The sequence below is a fragment of the Aspergillus vadensis genome (genome assembly GCF_003184925.1).
Source record: "Aspergillus vadensis CBS 113365 unplaced genomic scaffold BO88scaffold_35, whole genome shotgun sequence".
NCBI lineage: Eukaryota > Fungi > Ascomycota > Eurotiomycetes > Eurotiales > Aspergillaceae > Aspergillus > Aspergillus vadensis.
The window spans coordinates 196,755-218,209 of record NW_020292073.1 but is presented as its reverse complement, the minus strand read 5'-3'; the positions used below and the strand labels follow the sequence as shown (position 1 = coordinate 218,209).

General features: G+C 52.6%; 6 protein-coding genes across 6 annotated transcripts; 4 read left to right on the top strand and 2 right to left on the bottom strand.

Moving 5' to 3' along the window:
- Positions 1-402: 402 nt before the first annotated feature.
- On the bottom strand, positions 403-1,708 carry BO88DRAFT_375501 (uncharacterized protein). Its single transcript, XM_025704336.1, has 2 exons — positions 1,259-1,708; positions 403-1,193 (listed from the first exon to the last, which is right to left on the bottom strand). The coding sequence occupies exons 1-2, from the start codon at positions 1,620-1,622 to the stop codon at positions 472-474; spliced, it is 1,086 nt and encodes a 361-aa protein (XP_025557699.1). The 5' UTR covers positions 1,623-1,708; the 3' UTR covers positions 403-471.
- A 1,560-nt stretch (positions 1,709-3,268) lies between these two features.
- On the top strand, positions 3,269-8,811 carry pld3 (phospholipase D; the record flags this gene model as incomplete). Its single annotated transcript, XM_025711052.1, has 2 exons — positions 3,269-8,673; positions 8,742-8,811. 2 exons carry the CDS (start codon positions 3,269-3,271, stop codon positions 8,809-8,811), a joined length of 5,475 nt encoding a protein of 1,824 aa, XP_025557698.1.
- Positions 8,812-9,340: 529 nt separating this feature from the next.
- On the bottom strand, positions 9,341-10,903 carry BO88DRAFT_458584 (uncharacterized protein; the record flags this gene model as incomplete). Its single annotated transcript, XM_025711051.1, has 1 exon — positions 9,341-10,903. One exon carries the CDS (start codon positions 10,901-10,903, stop codon positions 9,341-9,343), a length of 1,563 nt encoding a protein of 520 aa, XP_025557697.1.
- A 2,636-nt stretch (positions 10,904-13,539) lies between these two features.
- orlA (putative alpha,alpha-trehalose-phosphate synthase subunit Tps2) lies at positions 13,540-16,578 on the top strand (the record flags this gene model as incomplete). The annotated part of the gene is made up of 3 exons (XM_025703583.1): positions 13,540-13,965; positions 14,048-16,292; positions 16,409-16,578. The coding sequence occupies 3 exons, from the start codon at positions 13,540-13,542 to the stop codon at positions 16,576-16,578; spliced, it is 2,841 nt and encodes a 946-aa protein (XP_025557696.1).
- A 1,550-nt stretch (positions 16,579-18,128) lies between these two features.
- BO88DRAFT_192540 (putative MFS monocarboxylate transporter) lies at positions 18,129-20,124 on the top strand. Its single transcript, XM_025701829.1, has one exon. It carries the CDS (start codon positions 18,447-18,449, stop codon positions 19,908-19,910), a length of 1,464 nt encoding a protein of 487 aa, XP_025557695.1. The 5' UTR covers positions 18,129-18,446; the 3' UTR covers positions 19,911-20,124.
- A 42-nt stretch (positions 20,125-20,166) lies between these two features.
- Positions 20,167-21,433, top strand: BO88DRAFT_439121 (PDGFA associated 1 family protein; the record flags this gene model as incomplete). The annotated part of the gene is made up of 3 exons (XM_025709701.1): positions 20,167-20,505; positions 20,577-20,644; positions 20,708-21,433. The coding sequence occupies exons 1-3, from the start codon at positions 20,460-20,462 to the stop codon at positions 21,431-21,433; spliced, it is 840 nt and encodes a 279-aa protein (XP_025557694.1). The 5' UTR covers positions 20,167-20,459.
- Positions 21,434-21,455: the final 22 nt, after the last annotated feature.

Here is a 21,455-nt window from a genome sequence, read left to right as displayed (position 1 = left end):
CTCTATTATTGAACAATACCATAAAGGAGGACAACCTTTTTTTTCTGTGGATATGTTCGCTCTTCCCCGACCTATGCTGCTACAGAGTATTCCGGGCTATGGCTTCTATCTTTGAGCATGAGGGCAAGGCTCTTGAATACGGTTGTTTTGAGGATGAGCCAGCAGCGCCGGTTTTGAGGATGTATATCCCAGATCTGAAATGCCCATTGGAGTTGCAGCAATTACAGAATGCGTAGACCACTGGACGGACTATGACCTCCCTCTTGACTCCGAAGTTCGGGGGTTTATGGCTCTAGTTCATGCCCATTGCCCGGCTACTGTAACCCTCCGTAGGATCCGTATGATAATGACCATAATATGGTGCGTGTAGTAGAGGACCATATTACGTGATGTAGATAGGTACCGGGAAGTTTATATATGTCTCTAGTATGTAAAACAGCGGTCGTAGTACATCCGGACAGAGGAAGGAGTCTAGATCTTCGATTCACGCACCGACCCCACCTTCTCTGGGGCTTTGTTGCTGGCCTCCAGGGTTTCACGAACGAAACGAGTTGCCTCATCCATCATTTTCCCGGTCATATCGTGTCCAGCCTCTTCATCAATGATGTCTTCCAAGGTCACAGCACCATCAGCAAACCAGCCCTGCGAAGCGACAGCCTGCTTTAACCAAGCCAAGAACACCTCCCCACGATGATAAGGGACCAATTTGTCCTTGCCGCCAGCCAAATTGAGAATCCTCTTTCCGGCTATGGAACGGGCAAGGAGCGGTCGCAACGCAGCCTTCTCGCTCTCCGTCGGTTCGGGCAATGGTCCACTGCGAAGAGGACCGACACCCGAGGCCGACTTCACGTGGCTCAAAAACAGACCTGCCGGATCGTACTTCCTCACAGCATCCAGTAGAGAAGAAGGAAAAGCCTCGGAGCCGAGGAATTGAGAGCCTGGGATGTCAGTGCTCGTCCACGATGGCAACTTCGATAATCTGGCCCGATCAGCCATCAGATTCACGTAATCCGGGCAGCCGATGACCACGACCCCGGCGCTTATGCGAGGTTCATGCAGAAGGCAGCTCCATGCTGCATGGCCGCCCAGGGAAACACCCAACACCAGATTATCGACGATCTTGCGATCGGAGTGGGGGAACACATAAGAGGGGAGGTAATCGATCAGAAGAGATACGTCTCGGGCAGTACCCTCTGTGGTTCCAGAAGGAAAGTGTTAGAGTCAACATTTTCCTCTGGTAGCAAGTGACTCAACTTACGAAAGATTGAGAACATATCCTGGGCATGACGAGGGTTTCCCTGTCTCCATGCTTCATTGGCCAGTGGATCTACCTCTCTCGTTCCATGATTGCGTTGATCGAATGCGACAGCAATCAGGCCCTTAGTGGGGTTCCTGGAATTCCAATCCGCGATGATGGTCGTCCCAATGCCTGTCATACGTTCTTGGGTACCTCCTCTGGGATGTAAAAGCCACAGACAGGCAATGTCGGAGGTTTGTGTGGGGAGTTCATCAAGACCGTAGACCGTGGTTTGGATCCCCGCAATTGGGTATGTCTTTCGCGAGACGGTTGAAGCGTCGCCGTAGCGGCTTGCGTTGTCAAGTGTCTTTATGGGATCAGCCATACTTTGTTGCTTGTTTTGTGGATGTCTTGGGATTTTCTTTTGCTGGGTGGCTATAACGCAGTGACGAGGAATTGGTTGAGGGGTTTTGGTTAATCGGCGATGGTAAGTAATTTGCCGATATATATCCAACTGCCTCGGAGGTACTTTACCGAGGGGTGTTGCGAGAGAAGCACTACTACTCCACTATTTCTAGAAGTGCCAGGGGAGCTCTCCCAGTGGAAAACATGGCTGAACATGACGGGGTTTGCATTGCACAGTAACAAGTACCCTACCTGTACATCCAGTATGCTCGGCTATATAGTACCAGGTTATGATGCGAGTATGTGAACATCCAGCTGGTCTGCGATATATTTTTGAACTGCCCCAATCATGCTAAGAGGAAGCGGGATACTATTAGGGGGGAGGGCCGTACTTGGGAACACGCCGTACCCGAATTACAACAGGGGATTCAAGTGACAATCGCATGTACTGTTCACATAAGCGTTTGAGTATTAGCATTACAGCGTCCAGATTATATACCCTTGATGATTTACCTACAGTCAACCACCACATTTTCAAATTGTAGTCTTCATTGTCAAGCGGTGAGCAAAGCGGTGACCTTTTCGACGCCGAGGATCGGACTGTGTAACTTACCTATCCACATGGGTTGGGTTTTGAAACGGTATGAAACCTGTAACCAGCCATCCTGTGGCTGGTGCTGGGCGATTGCTGCCTTAAGGCCAAAGTACCACGGTTGTGGCCTGGTTGTGCTTGGGTTCTCCCGCACGGAGTACCTTGCAAGTACCTCTCAAGTACTCCTCCGTACCTCCCTCTCCCCGTAACCAAGTATTTCGAAAGGAAGTTGTGACGGCGACGTAATCCGCACCCTTGATTTAGAACGAACTTACACATCGTATTGCGTATTTTGTAGGCCGCTGAACCTTAGCGGTCTCTTCTCTTCTTTCTTCAAGGAATGTCCTCAAAAGCAAGAAGGAAGGAAAGGGTACCTTGACTTTTTTCCTTCCATCTTTCTTCTTGGGGGAGCTATTATTTATCCTACTGTATACTTGGAGTAGCACTTATTATTGCAACCGAGGCCGAAACCCAGCCAATCTACGGAGTACCTACTTTCTGCAAGTAAGTAACTACTACTACTGTACTAGTAGATGGTCATGCAGGTGCAAAGCAGCCCCATTCTGATCTCTCATAAGGGATTCATTGATTGATTGATTGATTGATCCATCCCCCTTTCCTCCGTGTCCCAAGCCGACCAGAACCAGCAGAACTGCGCCAAAGCGGGCCTTCCGTCTCCAGTCAGACCTGCGCTTCTTCTATGGGGCGGACTCCACCGCGGCTAACCAGTGTCGCTGCTAAACCCAACGCTCCTTTCAAGTTTCACGTCCAGACGTTTCGGCCGTGTTGTCGACTATCCCCTTAATATCTCTTTACTGCTTGATCTTGCCGATCAGTCTATTGTTCCGTCCTCCGGCTGCTCTGTAATAGATATAGAATGTCCGTCTAATTGAAGATCCGAAACCCGTTCCTACAGGATCCTTTCGATCCGCATGTACGCTGCTCTTCCCCGCGCTCTTGCTTTCCCTCGAAATCCCCTCCCACCCCTGAAAGCCATTTTGCTCGCCCACTGACATTGCGCTCCTCTACGCAGTATGACCGACTCTACGGTCAATCCCTCGGAAGCGAGGGGCTCTGAGAACACCCCCAATCGGTATTACTCGCGACAAACCGAACCGATGTCGTTGGACAGCTTGAAGCTGTCATCGCCGCTTCCCTCCCCTTCCTCGACAAAGGATGATGCAGACAGAGCGGATGGAGTTGATGGCGGGGATCAGGTGGAAGCTACGCCAACGGTCAGAGGTGTGGAAGATGCTCATTCCGACACAAAAGGAAAGACGCGCGCAGAGCATGCCGGCGATTCTGGAGAGGAGGAAACGTCGAATGCCAGTCCCACCAACAAAGCGGCCTCGCTGAGCCTTCGACAACCGAACGATGCAACGGCAAATCACCAAAATTTCGGGAGCCGAAAGTCGCCAACTTCAGCCCTGGGATCATCTGCCTCGCCTCGCCGACCAAGCGTACAATTTACTCAAGACACTCCGGATGTTGATACTGCCGAGCCATCACCATCTAGGCCACCTTCGGTCAAAGGCGATGATGTGGACGCGGGCCTGAAGGGTAGACAATCCCTGCTCACAAAGTTGAAGTCTTTCGCAGCCTCGCCCTCGTTTACCTCTCATACTCGCTCGGCGAGCGGTGCGACGCTGAACGATTTCCGACCTACGAACAATGAACTAGCAACCCCTGGCTCAGAAAGAGGGGAATTTCGCTTTCCGAACACTTTGGAGGAAGAGGGGAGCGATATTGATGCAGACGCGGAAGAGAGTGCCGGGGAACAACGGGCCCGCCAGAAGAAACAGAAGAAGAAGCAGCCACGTCGTCGGCAGCAGGATGATTCGGTGCCCCCATCGCAGCCAAATACCCCCAAATTCACCAGCCGGCCATCCTTCCACTTACCGAGCTCCTTTTCCCCCTTTGAAAACTACCGCCCCAACTTCTTTCCGCGACGGGGCAGTACCGGTGATTTCACACCTCAACATCGTGAGGGTGTCTCAGAAGACGAAGGTCGTGATCGCCTGAATAGGGATACTGCATGGAGACGGAAAAGTGCCTGGCTTGCTAACGCGCGGGGCCTTACTTACAGCGGGCGCCAAATAGATGCGCCAGCAAATCAAGAGGAAAGAAGACCAAGCAACCTGAGACGGCTGACCGGGTTAGCTGGACCTTCTGAGAATGCAGAAGGAACGGCACCACCCTGGAGGCGTCATCGGGCTGACCGCGGTTCGAGCCTTAGTGCTCAAAGGTGGCGGCAGATAAAGGCAGGTCTCAAGTTGATCGGACAGCGACGCAAGGTGGATAACACAGTAGACCATGCCAAATCGGCAGAGCTACTCGCTGAGTTGACCTCAGGAGTGCCGGCCGCCTTGATACTGGCCAGCATGTTCCAGCGAGATGAACACGGTAGCAAGCGAATTCCAATTCTTCTGGAGCAGCTCAAAGTGCGGGTCACGGACAGTAAGATTGATTCTCACTCCGGAGATCGCCATCTCGTCTTCCGTATCGAGTTGGAGTATGGTAGTGGCATGACACGGATGAAATGGATCATCTACCGCACCTTGAGGGACTTTGCAAACCTGCACCTGAAGTATAAGTTGCATTTCGGGACTCAGAAGTACATCCAGCTGCGGAACACTGAAGGGGCCCAAAATCTCCCGCGCTTCCCTCGGAGTGCGTTCCCCTATCTTAGGGGTGTGCGTGGGCTGGAAAGCGACATGGAGGATGAGGAGGATGAAGGTGGATATGAAACAGCTGCGGAGGCTACTAGTGGCAATGAAAGAGCCGCAAAAAAGCAGCAGCAAGCGCATCGTCGTTCGTCGGGTGGCCTATCTCGGAGACAGTCTACCGTAACGAACCCAGAGGTGGAGGGTGCTGCTGGGCCTTCAGGCCTTCCTGAAGGAGGGCAGGCCAGTAAGAAGGAGAGCTACCCTGAAAGACAGCGGAAAAAGCTCGAGTCCTACCTGCAGAAGCTGATCCGATTTCTCATATTTAAGCCAGATAGCAACCGTCTCTGCAAATTTCTGGAATTGTCAGCCCTGGGTGTCCGTCTTGCGGCCGAAGGGAGCTATCACGGCAAGGAAGGCTTCCTGGTTATTCAGTCCTCCAAGGGTCTCGATTTCCGGCGCGCGCTGACGCCGGGCATGGTGAAGAAGCGACACTCCCCCAAATGGTTTCTTGTTAGGCACAGCTATGTCGTTTGCGTTGACTCCCCGGAGGAGATGAACATATATGATGTGTTTTTGGTGGATCCTTTCTTCAAAATTCAAACCCAAAAGGTCAGCTTGAGAAACCAAAAGGCGAAGGAGATTGCCAAATCGGCGACAGAGTCAGCCAGGCACCCACAGCATCACACATTAAGGCTCGAGAACTCGGAGCGCAAGCTTAGACTGCTGGCCAGGAATGAGCGTCAGCTCCATCAGTTCGAAGACTCCATCCGGTTCATGGTCAACAATACCCCCTGGGCGAGGCCGAACCGGTTTGACAGTTTTGCGCCGGTGCGACACAAGTGCTTCGCACAGTGGTTGGTGGATGCGCGTGATCACATGTGGGTTGTGTCGCGGGCGATCAACCAAGCGAAGGATGTCATCTACATCCATGACTGGTGGCTGAGCCCCGAGCTTTACATGCGTCGGCCTGCGGCCATCAGCCAGAAATGGCGTCTAGATCGCCTTCTTCAGCGGAAAGCTCGTGAAGGAGTCAAGATCTTTGTCATCATGTACCGCAACATCAACTCTGCCATCCCTATCGATTCGGAGTACTCCAAGTTTTCCCTCTTGGATTTGCATCCAAACGTCTTCGTGCAGCGATCACCAAATCAATTCCGACAGAACACCTTCTTTTGGGCGCACCATGAAAAGCTCTGTATCATCGACCACACCTTGGCTTTTGTAGGAGGCATCGATCTTTGCTTTGGCCGTTGGGACACACCACAACATCTCCTCACCGACGACAAACCCACTGGGTTTGAGACCCCGGATGGACCGAAGGATGCGGATCATTGCCAGCTCTGGCCAGGCAAGGACTACTCGAATCCTCGTGTTCAGGATTTTTACGACCTCGACAAGCCCTACGAGGAGATGTACGATCGAAACGTAGTTCCCAGGATGCCCTGGCATGACATTTCCATGCACGTCGTCGGACAACCGGCTCGAGATCTTACGCGCCACTTTGTTCAACGGTGGAACTACATCTTGCGCCAGCGAAAGCCAACACGCCCCACGCCATTTTTGTTACCGCCGCCAGATTTCGAGCCGGCTGATATGGAAGCCCTGGGTCTGGATGGTACCTGTGAGGTCCAAATCTTACGTTCGAGTAGTATGTGGTCGACTGGAACCCCCGACATCACGGAGCATAGCATTATGAATGCTTATGTTAAGCTGATCGAGGAGTCTGAACACTTTGTATACATCGAGAACCAGTTCTTTGTAAGCACCTGTGAAATTGATGGTCGGAAGATTGAGAACTCGATCGGCGATGCTCTTGTGGAACGAATCACCCGAGCAGCAAAGAACAAGGAGGCATGGCGTGCCGTGATTGTTATCCCACTGATGCCGGGCTTCCAGAACACCGTGGATAGTGAGGGTGGAACGAGTGTCCGGTTGATCATGATGTGTCAGTATCGCAGCATTTGTCGTGGGGAGACATCCATTTTCGGCCGGCTGCGAGCGTTAGGGATCGAACCTGAGGACTACATCCAATTCTTCAGCCTTCGAACCTGGGGAAAGATCGGCCCTCAAGACCAGTTGGTCACCGAGCAGCTTTATATCCATGCCAAGTGCATGGTTGTTGATGACCGAGCTGCCATCATTGGGTCTGCCAATATCAACGAACGCTCCATGTTGGGCTCTCGCGATTCGGAGGTGGCGGCGGTGGTGCGGGATACGGACATGATATGGTCTTCCATGAACGGCCGCCCTTACCTCGTGGGACGGTTCCCACACACCCTCCGCATGCGTCTCATGAGGGAGCATCTTGGTATTGACGTCGATGAGCTGATGGAGCACTCCATGGCAACCGAGGAAGAGCTCCGCCGGATTGAAATCGTCGAAGAAGGGTCGAAGCCTCCCGAAAGCCAGCTCGATTCGGAATCGTTGATGCTGGAGAAGAAAGACGAGAGAGATATGATGGAGCGTCGACACCGACTTCAGGACGAATTCCTCTCACGGTCTGAAGACATGCATAGCTTCAACCATGACGTTGACTGGGAGCAGGGAAATAACCCCAATCTTAAGTCGAACCGGAAACTCACTGCCGACCCGAGAGTGACCTCTAATGCCGAACACAGGAAGGACGTGGACGGCTTTGGTGCCGATAACCTCACCAAAGCCGTGGGGGCTGGCTTGGGCGATGCCCGCGATTCTGAGTTCCTGGGCCCGAGGACAGAGGTCCTGATTTCTCCCGTTGCATCCGAGGGCAAGGGCACTATCCAGCAGCCGAAACAACCCTCACAACGGAATACTCACCGAGCGAACGCTGGTGGCGATAGAGAAGGCAATCATAGTCTCAGTCCCGTCGTGGAGCATGGTAACGAGGGGGCACAGGTCGTGGAGGGATTGCCTGCTGTTCGCCATCCAGCACTGCCGGTGGAGCAGGAGTCTGAGAGTAGCCACAGCGGGGTCCAGGCGGCTTCGCGGGATAAACATGACCCTATCAAGTCCTCTCACTTGTTCTCTTCTGACGTAAAGCACGTCTTTATCGACAAGGATTGTATGCGCGACCCTGTGATCGACTGCTTCTACCTGGACACTTGGCAAGCTGTAGCGGATAAGAACACCAAGATTTACCGGAATGTGTTCCGCTGCATGCCGGACAGCGAAGTGAAGTCTTGGAAAGAATATAAAGAGTATGCTGCCTATGCAGATCACTTCGCAGAGATGCAGAGCCAACACAGTACCAAAGCATACCAACCAACCAGCCAAAGACAAACCGGACCGCCTGGAACGGGGGCCAGCATGGCTGGAGCAGCTTCCGGACTCAAGCATACTCTATCGGTCCATGCTCAGAGTGCCGAGGGAGCTAAAGTGGAGGCCAAAGATTCACCTGTCGAAAAGAACAATGCTCGTTCGACAGAAGCCGGTCAGAAGCCGGACACGCAACATGCCGAACACGGAACTTCTGACGGGCCTGTGCCAATAAATGAGAAATCGCCGATGAAAGGAGCAGATGGGACGGCGACGGGGCACATGCCAAATGGACGACATGAGGAAAGTGGCTCTTCTGGTGAGGATCTGGAGAAGCAGCGATCTGAACCGCCGCTCGTGGATTATTCCGAGGCTTTGAATCGGAATGCCACCGGTCAGTCTCGACGACGCCGACGAAGGGCGACGACGCTCGGATCGAAGCGGGAGTTTCACGCGACAGATGAGGTGATGGACAAACAGCGAGCTGAAGAGCTCTTGAACCACGTACAGGGACATTTGATCCTGTGGCCTTACGACTGGTAAGGAATTCGCTGTGCTTGCATCTTTGATATCCCGTTGCAGCCTACTGACTTTTCTACTCACATAGGCTCGAAAAGGAAGAACAGGGCGGAAATTGGCTTTACACGCTGGATCAGATCTCTCCGCTGGAAATCTAGTAAGTCCAGGCCCGGACAGGGACATAAACGCATCAAATGCTAACCATGGGGCAGCAACTGAATCGAAGTCGATGTGTGTCCACTCGATGTACCGATACTATATTGTTTTTCACACTTGGCCGATCCACTTTTTCCCATATTGGACCGATGCTTCCCTTCTACGATTTTCACAGCTGCTACTTCTTCCCCAAACCCTACACCATCATATGAAGTCATTCCGTGTAATTTTCGGGTGGCTGGTGGTTTTCAGCTCACTGCATATCAAGCGGGCGTTTTCTACATTCAGGCGTTCAATTCTCTCCATGTCATCATGTCACTGATACCTTACCACGCATCCTGGTGTCCTTGCATGTGTGTCGGCAGCACCGGGCACTGTCTAATAGATTTGGATGTTAATTAATCTTTTTTGAGGGAAGAGTGTATATACATAGAGGTGTATCCCATACAAAGAGCTATAGTACATGCTTGATTGCGATCGAAAAAGTAGAGGTAGCTCATAACGGAGCACAAGATTTGAGTCCGCAATACGTCACGTGGAATCGACCGCCCCGACAGTAAGCCGATCGCGCACATGACTGAAATCGTCAAAGTTCACCTCCAAGATCGAGTTCAGCAGACTGTGATCGAGAGTTACAGGCGCGCACTGGTCCCAGTGATCGAGAGCCGTACGAAGACGCTCATGAGCGCGCGCAAACGCCGCCCGCAGTTGTGGAGTATCAAGACAAGAACGGCCCAGGTCATCCAGATAATTAGTGGGATTCTGCAGACATAGCCGTGTAGCCGCGGCTGTGTTGCCCATGGACGCGGCGGTTTTCTTCATATTAATGATGGCGCGCTGACCGCGCAAATGAGCGGGGATCTCGTCCGGCTGATTGGTGAACATTCGGCTGGCGGAGCGGACAGTATCTGCATCAAAGGTACCCGGAGGATCAACGGCGATTCCGGTCGTCGTGAGATCGACTTCGGTGCCATACATTTGAAGAAAAGCGAGGAGGCGCTCTCCTAAACCGTCAGAACGTTGGAACTTGCCATGATTCAACTTTAGGAATGCTACGATGAGCATGACTAGCGCTTCGGGTTTAAGGGATCTCGGGCCCTGGCCACATAGGCCTTGGGATTCGAGGAGAAGTCGCGCGGCCATGTAGAGAGGTCGAACGGAGGGGTATTCGGCACAGTAGTCTTGAATGTACTCGACCATTGGGGGGATGTCCTCTCCGCAGGAGAAGCGTACGCGGAGACCCGTCTCGTGATGGACGGCGGTGGATGGGTAGACGATGTTGAAGGATTGGAAGTCCTGAAGGGTCTGTTCAACATCCCGGAGCAGACGCTTGTGCTGACTGAGGATCTGCGGACGCGTGGCGCTTGGTTTTCGAACCTGTTCGGTAGATCGTACTGAGTCTGGGACTGGGAGGAGAAGGTCCAGATGGGAGTGGCTCATGGCTAGCCCGGTTCGCCATGATCCGATGATACAGGGGGCACGGGGCGCGATCCCTTCCAGAAGACCAGCAATATGCGCGAGTATCCGATGAACCCTCTCCTCCTCCGGTGGGGTCGGACTGAGGTATTTTTCAAGTGCCTTAATCTCCGCATCTAGCTGGGAGAGGCCGTCACTGAAGGACCGCGTTGAATCCAATCCATCCAGCCATGGACATTGAACCGGCCGGCCCCGTTTGAATTCAGCATCCCAGTGTATCAGCTGAGGTGTGTATGAAGGCCGGGACGGCGGGTAGGATTTCTGAATGGAGCGAGATTTCCTCCTTGGGCTTTTTGGGGTCGAGGAAGACCCCAAAGTTACATCTGTGTTGGAACCGTTCGATGGCCCATCGCTTGTTGCAACCTCCGCAGGTGACTGTTCAGAATCATCTGGTTTATTCGGTATCCTGCGAATTAAACTAGCTCGATTCGAGGAACGGTGTGCTTCGAGGGTTTTTTGCAGACTATTTTTGAAAATTGCCGGGTTCTTGAGAGTCGAATGGGTTTGGTGGAAGTATCGCGGCTTCAGCGGAGAGAATATAGAGGGGGCCAAATAAGCAGCGACCGACGAGGACGAGAAGGAGAGGAGATATCGATTAGAGGAGCAAAGAACGCGCATGACCGCGCGTTCAGCAGGGCAATGGAGGCATTGCGAAGGAAGTGTTGCAACCGGGGGCATAAACCGGAGGAAAGGAAAGTATACGGGGGGGGGTGTATACTTGGGACTGGATGGCGTAGAGTTCCGGACAAACCGAGTCGATAGGAATGAATGGAGGTTAAGGAGGGCGGGTGATCTCGGACGGGATGCTGGGATGTTTCGAAAAGGACGAAGAAGCGAGGCTAGAAGTCGAGGCAGGGAATGAATGATGATAATGTCGCAAGTATCGGATAGACTAACAGGAACTAGTGATGAGTTACCCGATTAAGGATAGTACTGTCAGGTGCTGTAATTTCCACGTGACTGCGGGCCGTGATCTGGCCAGCCCTAGCATTGATCGACTGGTTATGGTTAGTTAGGTCTTCACATGTCACACTCCCCCCTGTCGGGGAAATGGCGATCTCAAATCTGCAAATCGGATCTCACTGTAGACTTCAACCATTCTTTGCCCTCTTCTTCTTCTTCTATTTCCCGATCTCAGCTTCTATTATTACCTTTAGTCCTTTACATAAGACCCAATTTTCCCAGTGGATTCAACGGGAGTAATGACAGGCAATCACATCCCATGACCTGGACAAGTCTCGATGGGCTAGTTCAGGGATCGGGCAAGTTTCATCCGGCATCTTCTCCCACATGCCTGAACACTCTTGCGCGCTTTGCTCTTGGTTTCGGCCGATGCAAGACACGCTACCTAATGAGTTAGACACTTCTGTAGAAGGACTAGATGATTTAGGTTCGGTTAGGCACTGTTGCTATTCCCTGGGCCCAACTTCCCGGGTTATTGTCTAGTCTGCCAACTGACTACTGTACGTGCTCGTGTTAACCTGACCTGCCTTAATCTACAACTACCGAAAAAAAAAAGTATCGATGAGATATTATGTACTGTGCTCTGTAAGAGTAGTAGTAAATTTTCTAGTGGTACAAAATAGTAGAACTAATTGGAGTAGATTGGGGAGGGGGGGGAATAATAGGTGGACCTTTTTCCTCCTGTTCGTCCGAACTGCCGTTTGGGGGATCATGACGTATCTGGGAAGAGAAAGAATATCTGGGTTACTGTTATGGAGATGGCGGGGACCCAATCCATTGCTTGCTATTATTCTCACCAAAAATATCATCATCATCATCATCGCCATCATCGTCCATTATTAGTATTAATTTTTACTCTGACTACTTCCCTCCATGGCAGACCAAACCCACCACGGACACGGAACCGGTTTCCCTGACCTTGTTCGGTTTCAATAATCAACAACTTCTTCTTCTTCCTTTTCTCTTCCCCCCCTATAATCCCCACCCGCTATACGCCTTCTTTTTCCTTCCATCAGCCCTCGCCGCCGAGTCTGGACCATCCTAGGCCCATCCCTCCCCTCGATCCCTTCGCTGCCTCTCTTCCCCCTTCGGCGTCCTTCTATCTGAACCCGTGCATGAGGGATTGGTTGTTTTATAAGCAAACCCTGCCGACAGACCGCCGACCAGCTGATACGACTGCTTTGGTAGTTGGCTTGCTTTGCGTGCATTAAGTTGCTTGATTGTCCGATTGGGGGTGATTGGCTTGCTATTCCGGGATTGTTTTGGGGGAAGTTGGGATCAAGTTCCAGCAAGTCTGTTGGAAAGAAATCTACTAGAAATTCGGGGGTTTTCTGACTTCTGAGATATTTTCCTTGCCGACATCCCCGAGTCCCCCTAAATCAGTCGGACTATACATATCCAGTGATAGATCACTTGCGCTTTTCAGCCATCCTCACGATTAACTACTACCCACCATAGTTGTCGTTCTTCTTGGAGGTGAGTACAATAGTTCCTTCTTATCATAGTATCTTTCCATGTTCCCGCTTCACCGCCTCCCTGCTTGGTGGTGGTAAATGGTGGCTGCTGCTGCTGCTGCTGCTGCTGCTGCTCTCTGCCCTGCTTTCTGTGTCTCTCTCTCTCCGTCTCTTCTCCCTCCCCCCCCCACTTGCGTCTTGTCTCTTGCTCTCACATCATAATTGAATCTCCTACCCACTAAACCAACTTCTCCCTCCTTCCCTTCCCTCTTCTCATCGTCACACTCTTGTTACCCCCATTCTTTCTCTTTTCTGACGGAGGGAATTGATCATTGTGCCATCGTTCATCTTTCTTTTCAGTGCCATTTACTACTAGTTCCTTTGCCCCCTCTTCCCCCCCCAATGGCCTAGTCCGCCTTTCTCTCTTCTAGCCCGCTCTCTTCCCTGTTAGCAACCCCACCAAACACCCTCTTTCTCTCTCTCCATACATACCAATTCATTCCCAGGTACTCCAGCTTATCTCCCTCCCCCTCCCTCCCTAATCTACACTTCCCTTTACACCCCCCCAAACTAAAAAAAGGTACTTCCAACGCTTCTTGCCCTTTCCCTTTTACCCCCCCCCCCCCAAAACCCAACACAGTCTTCCCCACCATCGCCATTTTAATTCTTCCTTTTTATCACCGGAGTTCAAAAACCACCTAATTTCTTCCCCTAATATTCCATGGTTTGCAACTAACTGATCGCGCTACCTCCCAGATTGACTGCAGATTGGTTCCCGTTCTGCCTGTCATTGACTGACTGACTGTGATTCCTCGCTCCGCCGCGTCCGTTTTCGTCATGGCCGCCGAACAACGGTCTGCCGCCATGCCCGATGGCCAGCCCAATCCGGGCCCCATTGGCTCTGGCCTGAATGTTCTGGGCGAAGATGCGTTTGTGAATGCCTCAAATGCCACCCCGGATCTGCGGGGTGAACAGACCCAGCCCTCCACCCTCCCCGATGCCCCTTCCTACTTTTCTGATACCCCCGGGAACCACGCTTCTTCGGTCCCTCCAGCTGTCGCTTCCCCCATCACTCCCGCTCAGGCTGTCAAGGACGCCAAATCGGGTCCTGAATTGTTGCGCCGCTTGAGCCTGATAGAATCTCCCATCATGCTGGACGCCGACCCCCGCGAACAATACCCCAGCCTGCGTCTTACCGGCCGAGTGATCAGTGCTGCGTTCTGTATCCCCTATAAGCTCTATCTCCATCCCGGGTCCGACTGGGTAAGTCACTTCCCCCGCCAGATCACTCGTACTTTGAGGTGGGAATCAGTAAGAGGACTTAGCTGATCGAACGGGATTGTAGGAGCTGAAACCCCGTCCGGGAACCTCCGCTCTATTTGATTCAATGGCCTATCTTGGTTCTGGTGAATCGAGATGGTCCCACACCCTCGTTGGCTGGACCGGCGAGGTCGAGCCGGTCCAGGAGACAGCGATTCCTTTGCAACAGATTCCCATCAACACAAGTGCCAAAGTGCCGACCACCCTAAACGGTTCGGCCTTGCCCCTCAATAAAGCTGCCGCACCGGTGCCTGTGGATGCCAGCCAACGCCTACCCAGTCATCCTCTTCTTGACGGCTTCGAAGTGGACCTGGAGGATCGAGAAAGGCTCGATAAGCAGTTGAGCTCCAGCCGTTACGGTAAGATCGTGCCGGTTTGGTTGACCGGTGAATCGGAACATCCAGATGACATGGTCTTCTTGGACGACCAGGGTCGGTGGAGGCGTTATGCCGAGCGCGAGCTCTACCCACTCCTTCATTACAAACAGCACGGTCCCACGGACGGCAAATCGGAACGTAAGTGGTGGGCAGACTACGTCCGCATGAATCGTCTCTTCGCCGATCGCATTGCGCAAGAATACAAAGAAGGAGATATTGTCTGGATCCATGACTACCACCTATTCCTGGTACCGAGTATGCTGCGCCAACGCATCCCCAACATTTACATTGGTTTCTTCCTGCATGCGCCATTTCCCAGCAGTGAGTTCATGCGCTGCTTGGCCAAGCGCAAGGAGGTGCTTACGGGGGTCCTGGGGGCCAACATGATCGGCTTCCAGACGTTCTCATACTCTCGTCACTTCTCATCTTGCTGTACGCGTGTCCTTGGCTTTGATTCCAACTCGGCCGGGGTGGATGCCTACGGTGCTCATGTAGCAGTGGATGTCTTCCCAATAGGTATCGATACCAAGACGATCCAAAAGGCAGCCTTCGGGTCTGCCGAGATAGAAAAGGCAGTCTTGGGTATTCGCAAGCTTTATGCCGGAAAGAAGATTATTGTCGGCCGTGATCGACTGGACAGTGTCCGCGGTGTGGCCCAGAAGCTGCAGTCGTTCGAGGTCTTCCTCGAGCGGTACCCTGAATGGCGGGATAAGGTGGTCCTGATCCAGGTGACCAGCCCAACCAGCGTCGACGAGCAGAAAGAAGAGAACAAGATTGCCAGTCAGGTCTCTAATCTGGTTTCTACCATCAATGGCCGGTTCGGATCATTGAGCTTTGCCCCCGTCAAGTACTACCCGCAGTACCTCTCCCCTCATGAGTACTTCGCGCTGCTGCGTGTCGCTGATGTCGGACTCATCACCACGGTCCGCGACGGCATGAACACGACTAGTCTGGAGTATATCATCTGCCAACAGAACAACTATGGCCCCTTGATCCTCTCCGAGTTCTCTGGTACGGCGGGGACTTTGTCCAATGCCATCCATATCAACCCATGGGATACCGTCGGCGTGGCGGGAGCCATCAACAAAGCCCTAACCATGTCTCCGGAAGAGAAGATGTCGCAGCATCAGAAGCTTTACAAACACGTCACTGCAAACACAGTCTCGTCCTGGTCAAAGCAGTTTGTCACTCGTCTCCTCACCAACCTCTCGTCATTTGACCAATCCGTGGCAACGCCGGCCCTCGATCGGGCCAAGCTAGTGCGGCAGTACCGTCGGGCTCGTAAGAGACTATTCATGTTTGACTACGATGGTACTCTTACTCCAATTGTCAAAGACCCGCAAGCTGCGATCCCCTCGGATCGGGTGCTGCGTACTATCAAGTCCCTCGCCGCAGACCCACGAAATGCGGTCTGGATCATCAGTGGGCGTGATCAAGCCTTCTTGGATGAGTGGATGGGCCACATTCCCGAGCTAGGACTAAGTGCAGAGCACGGATGCTTCATTCGCAAGCCCCACTCGGATGACTGGGAGAATCTGGCCGAACGGAGTAACATGGGCTGGCAGAAGGAGGTCATGGATACGTTCCAGCACTTCACAGAGCGGACACAGGGCTCTTTCATCGAAAGAAAGCGTGTGGCCCTGACATGGCATTATCGCCGTGCGGATCCGGAGTATGGTGCGTTCCAGGCTCGCGAATGCCGGAAGCAGCTTGAAGACACCGTTGGGAAGAGATGGGAAGTTGAAGTCATGGCCGGGAAAGCCAACCTGGAAGTTCGGCCGACGTTCGTTAACAAGGGATTCATCGCGGCTCGCCTCGTCAATGAGTACGGCACCGGCCCTGGGCAGGCTCCGGAGTTCATCTTTTGCTCCGGCGACGACTTCACAGATGAAGGTACGGCGTTCTTCCTTTTTATCTTGATCTCTTTATTCCCCAATTCTTCTCCACCTTACATGCTCTCCCGTTATCCCATCTTATTCTACACTAGCTAACAATCCTCTTATTCACAGACATGTTCCGTGCCCTGCAGAACTTCGATCTGCCACAAGACCACGTCTACTCGGTCACTGTTGGTGCAAGCTCAAAGCAAACGGCCGCCAGCTGGCATCTCCTGGAACCCGCCGACGTGATTGAAACCATTTCGATGCTCAACAATAGCTCGTGCTCCCAGGAGTATTGAGGGTCTGTTAATACTGCACTGGTGGCCTTTCTCGAAGTGGGGACAGGGTCTCCGCGTAACCGCCTTTGATTTCCATTTAACATCTGCGATTATTGATATATATTTCTGCCATTCTTTTCCCAGGCGTAGAGGTGATGCTGTGGTGGCGGCGATTTGTTAGAGGGCGTCACGAAGCGGGTATGCATTCGGCATTTGGATTCTGGGGGGTCGTTCAGCCATTAGCGAGAGTCCAGCATGGGGGTTTCTCCTACCTTTTTTGTTTCTCTTTGTCCTTTCCCTTGTCTTCTTTTCAACAGCCCCTGCCTTCCTTCCAACCGTTGATCTTGAACATAAAAAACTCGAGCGTGACTGCTTGACGCTCGAGACAGACAGCATGGATACCTGTTTATGGTGCTTCTAATTGACTATATATAGATGGGCCGGCCTCGAGGGGCGGATGCCTTCCATTGTTATGATGCGTTAGAACAATATAGAGGCCCGATGAAGGGCACGATTCAACAATTTCGTCTCCTGCTCACGACTCGTAATACGGACGGTAGTAAGTCAGTAGACGTCTTGTGAGTTGCCTCTGAGAACAAGATGGGTCATTGGTGCCGCGACAGGACTACTACTACGACTACTACTAGTACTACCACCACCACCATCACTAGGAGAGTGATGTATCAACAACCCATTGATGAATTGCTTGCAGGACAGGGGGGCTTCTTTGTGGTAGTTCGTACTTCAATGACGTTGTTCGAGTAGGGAAAAAGAAAAGATAAAGCCGGGCAGAAGTCCGCCGCACGTGCCTTCGTATTATTCGGAGAATATGCTTAACATACATAATACATAAAAAAGGGAAAGTATGGAAGTGTAACGAAGAAGCCGGACTGTATTGGCAATATATCTTTTCTCTTTCTCTTCCCCCCCTCTTTTTTCTTCTCCATCCTTTGGCAACTCTTCCTGACTTGTTCATCTGTTCAGGGATGACCCATCACATCGGCAATGGTATTATTCCCCCTCCCCCAACCAGCTAGTAAAATAGCTCAATGGTGGGGAGGGGATCCACCTGCCCAATTTCCCCAATCCCAAGCAAGAATCCTGGAGCCCCCGGGTTTTGGGACCGTGGTGCACCATGACAATAGGGCGTCGAAGTAACCAAGACCTAACTATCGCCAATGTATTACGGGTGTCGGTTCCTGTTGGATCCCAAACTGATCGTCCTCGTTCTTTAGCCGAATCGGCACAGCATTGCCGACCTGATTCCCCGCCATCATGGCGGTTGGCTTTCGGCCTTCTTTGCGAGCCCTTCAAGCCCTAGCTCCTAATTTTCTAGTCTTACTTCGCTTCCTGACTCACGCAGCGTAGCCGTCGTTCCTTTATCTATCTCATTTCTTACAGGGCTGATCCTCGAAAAGGCCCTTGGCAGGAAGACACTTCCAACGCTGCTATAACCAATTGCCGCCGATGCCGTCTGCTGGACGCGCCTTGAGTCATACGCACATATTAACTCGCTTGATCTCTATCAAGTCGATAGCTGGGGCATCGATGCATACTTCATAGTGCCTGATCCTTGACCGTTTCTTTCTCTGTCCCTATTCTGTTTCAAATCCCATTCCCACTTCTCGTTGATCAGTCAGGTGCGCGCCATCACTTCGACTGATTGCTTCCACAATCCAGACTGTCCTTGCCAGCCCTTCTGGTCGTGTGTAAGCCAATTAATTAATTAATAAAGAAGCTGGGTGCCTCGCAGAGTGGCTGGCTCTCCCAATTAGTCTACCTGCTTTCATTTACCAGGAATCATCACCCTTTGATATACACGAAACTTTCAGACATAAATATCTTTTCGAAAATCTGTGATATCCCTTCGGGGTATACGTTCCCTCAAGATGTCCGCTAGATCATCGCATGATACCCAGCAAGACTTGACCATCTCCGCAAATGAGGAGAAAAGTGGACCCAGTCAAGCTGCCAACGCTCCCGTTCCTGAACAGTTCCTTCCGCTAGGGAATGAGAAGGGTGATGAAGAAGTAGGCCTTGGCCCCGAAGCACAAAAGGAATTGTCGAAAACCCCGACGAATGTTAGCCATGTTGGCGCACTGGCCAGTAGAACCTTGACCCTAGTCCGCACCCGAGAGTCTGGAAGGGACCTGGGACCTCCCCCCGATGGTGGCTTCAAGGCGTGGTCTCAAGTAGCCTTGGCTCATTTCGTCATCTTTAACACATGGGGCTACATCAATAGTTTTGGAGTGTTCCAAACCTACTATACCGAGACGCTAGGTCGCACCCCGTCCGATATCTCTTGGGTAGGCAGTATCCAGATCTTCTTACTCTTCTTCGTCGGCACCTTCTCTGGACGCGCAACCGACGCCGGTTATTTCAAAGCCATCCTGACTGTTGGGGCTGTCCTGGAATTATTTTGCATCTTTATGACCTCCCTGTGCACACAGTATTGGCAGCTGTTCCTGGCTCAGGGCGTTGGTCAGGGCATCGGTTGTGGACTGATGTTCTGCCCGACCATTGCGCTGATGCCGACTTACTTTACCAAAAACCGAGCGATTGCGATCGGAATCGTGGCCTCGGGCTCTGCCACCGGCGGCCTGGTTTTCCCGGCGGTGGTCATGCGACTCCTCCCTCAAATCGGATATGGCTGGACCATGCGGACCCTGGGGTTCATCTCTTTGGCGACGCTGATTCCGTGCCTGGTGTTTCTTCAGCAACGACTGCCTCCGCGTCGCAGCGGACCACTCGTGGAGTGGGGGGCGTTCAAGGAGGCGCCCTATGCTTTGTTCGCCCTGGGGATGTTCCTCAACTTCTGGGGCCTCTATATCGGGTTCTTCTACATCGGGAGCTTCGCCCGCAACATCATCGGGGTCTCCAACTCGACGTCGATCGACGTACTTCTCGTCATGAATGGTGTTGGTCTGCTGGGCCGGTTGATTCCCAACCTGATGGCCGATCGGTATACGGGACCCTTGAACATGTTGATCCCGTTCAGCCTGGTGACAGGAGTGGTAGCGTTCTGCTGGGCTGCGGTTCACACTTACGACGAGATGTATGCCTTCAGTGCGTTCTATGGGCTGGCAGCAGCAGGAATCCAATCGCTCTTCCCGGCCACCCTGAGCACGCTTACCACGGACCTGAAGAAGACAGGAGTGAGAATGGGCATGGTGCTCAGTGTAGTGGCTGTGGCTGCGCTGATCGGTACCCCCATTGCCGGGGCACTGGTTGATCGGGATGATGGGCAATATCTGTATGCGCAGATGTTCATGGGCAGTGCGATTCTGGCGGGGACGCTGACCTTGATCGCGGCGAGGGTGACGAAGCTGGGCCTGACCTGGCAACGAGCGTAACCAGGATGACTGCTGAGTGGAGGGAGGAGTAGTCAAAGATGAGCCAACTGTACATACAGTGGTGAAGCAGTAAATAAAAATGTATTAACTAAGTAAATATGACACCAATGAACGACCGCGCCTTAGTCAGGCTCCCCGCCTGTTCTGGGCAACTGGCAGCGTGACTCAGAGCTGTTTTTGTACAATAGTTAAGATTTTAAGGTGTGGATTTCTCAATATTTGTAAATATAGACCAATAAGTCCATTTCTATCTTATCCCACAGTTTAATCTCCAGCTGGGGTACAAAGTAGTTAGTATATTGCGCAGTTTCTCTGCACTGGATCGTGTAAGTGTCGGTCGATCTGGCGGTACTTCCCCGCCGCAGCCCCTCCGAGAATCAATGCCTTTGTTTGACTCCGCCATCCCTCTCTTCCTCATCGCTCAACCCTCTCCTCGCTGACTCCAGATTCTCTTTGCCAACAGGGAGGAAAATAAACCCTACCCAATCTTGATTTCTCTCCTCGACGTTGAACCCATCTACTCGCCCTACTCCCCACCCATCATATATCATGGCTCCCCGCGGTCGCGGAAAGTTCTCCAAGCCCTCTCGCGGAGGTACGTTATTTTTGGACACTCAGGGCCAACACAACCCTAAACTCCCCAGGACTAACTAACCATACACACAGGCGGAAAACGCTTCAGTCGAGACGTCCAACCCGTCGACAAAGACGGTAACCCTGTTGGCCTATGGCGGGTACGCACCTCCCCTCCTGCAAAAAGAAAAACCTTCTAACCAGAAGACCTAAACAAACAACAGGACGCAGACGAGGATGTCCCTTCCTCAATAGACGAAGACGAAGAAGAAGGCAGCACATCCGACTCGGACTCGGACTCGGACTCCTCTGAAGACGACACCAACAACAACAACACCCCCTCCTCCTCAAAACCCGGCCGTTCCTCTATCCCACCCACAGCAGCAGACTCCACCGCAGCAGCAGCAGCCCCCGAACTCACTCGTGAAGAGCGCCGCGCCGCAGCCAAAGCCAAAAAGCAAGCTGCGCAAGCCCGACGACTCCAAACCGCCGCGCAACCGGGCGATCTACCCCCGTCCTCATCGGATGAGGAGGACAACTCTGACGGATCGGATGGCGAGGATGAGGATCTACCGGCGAATCCGAACCATACGAGTAAATCTCGGTCTCAGTTGAGTGGTAGTAATGCGGCCGGTGGTGCCGGTGGTGCTGGTGCTGGTGCTGGCAAGGATCAACAGGATCTGTCGCAGCTTTCGCGACGGGAGAGGGAGGCTATTGAGGCGCAGCAGGCCAGGGAACGGTATATGAAGTTGCATGCGGAGGGGAAGACGGAGGAGGCGAGGGCGGATTTGGCGCGGTTGGCGCTCGTGAGGGAGAAGAGGGAGCAGGAGCGATTGAGGAAGGAGGTCGAGAAGGAGGAGAAGGCTGAGGCGGCGAGAAAGAGGGCGGAGGAGTTGAAGGCGAAGTTGGGGGCTAAGGGGGGTGGGAAGAAGGGGAAGAAGGGGAAATGAATTGATGGGGTTTCATTTGGTT

Bases quoted from the DNA above. Each gene is read 5' to 3' on its own strand.
- BO88DRAFT_192540 (XM_025701829.1), top strand. From the start codon at position 18,447: ATGTCCGCTAGATCATCGCATGATACCCAGCAAGACTTGACCATCTCC.
- BO88DRAFT_375501 (XM_025704336.1), bottom strand. From the start codon at position 1,622: ATGGCTGATCCCATAAAGACACTTGACAACGCAAGCCGCTACGGCGAC. The intron at 1,194-1,258 runs GTAAGTTGAGTC...CTGGAACCACAG, and splicing joins GGATATGTTCTCAATCTTTC to AGGGTACTGCCCGAGACGTA.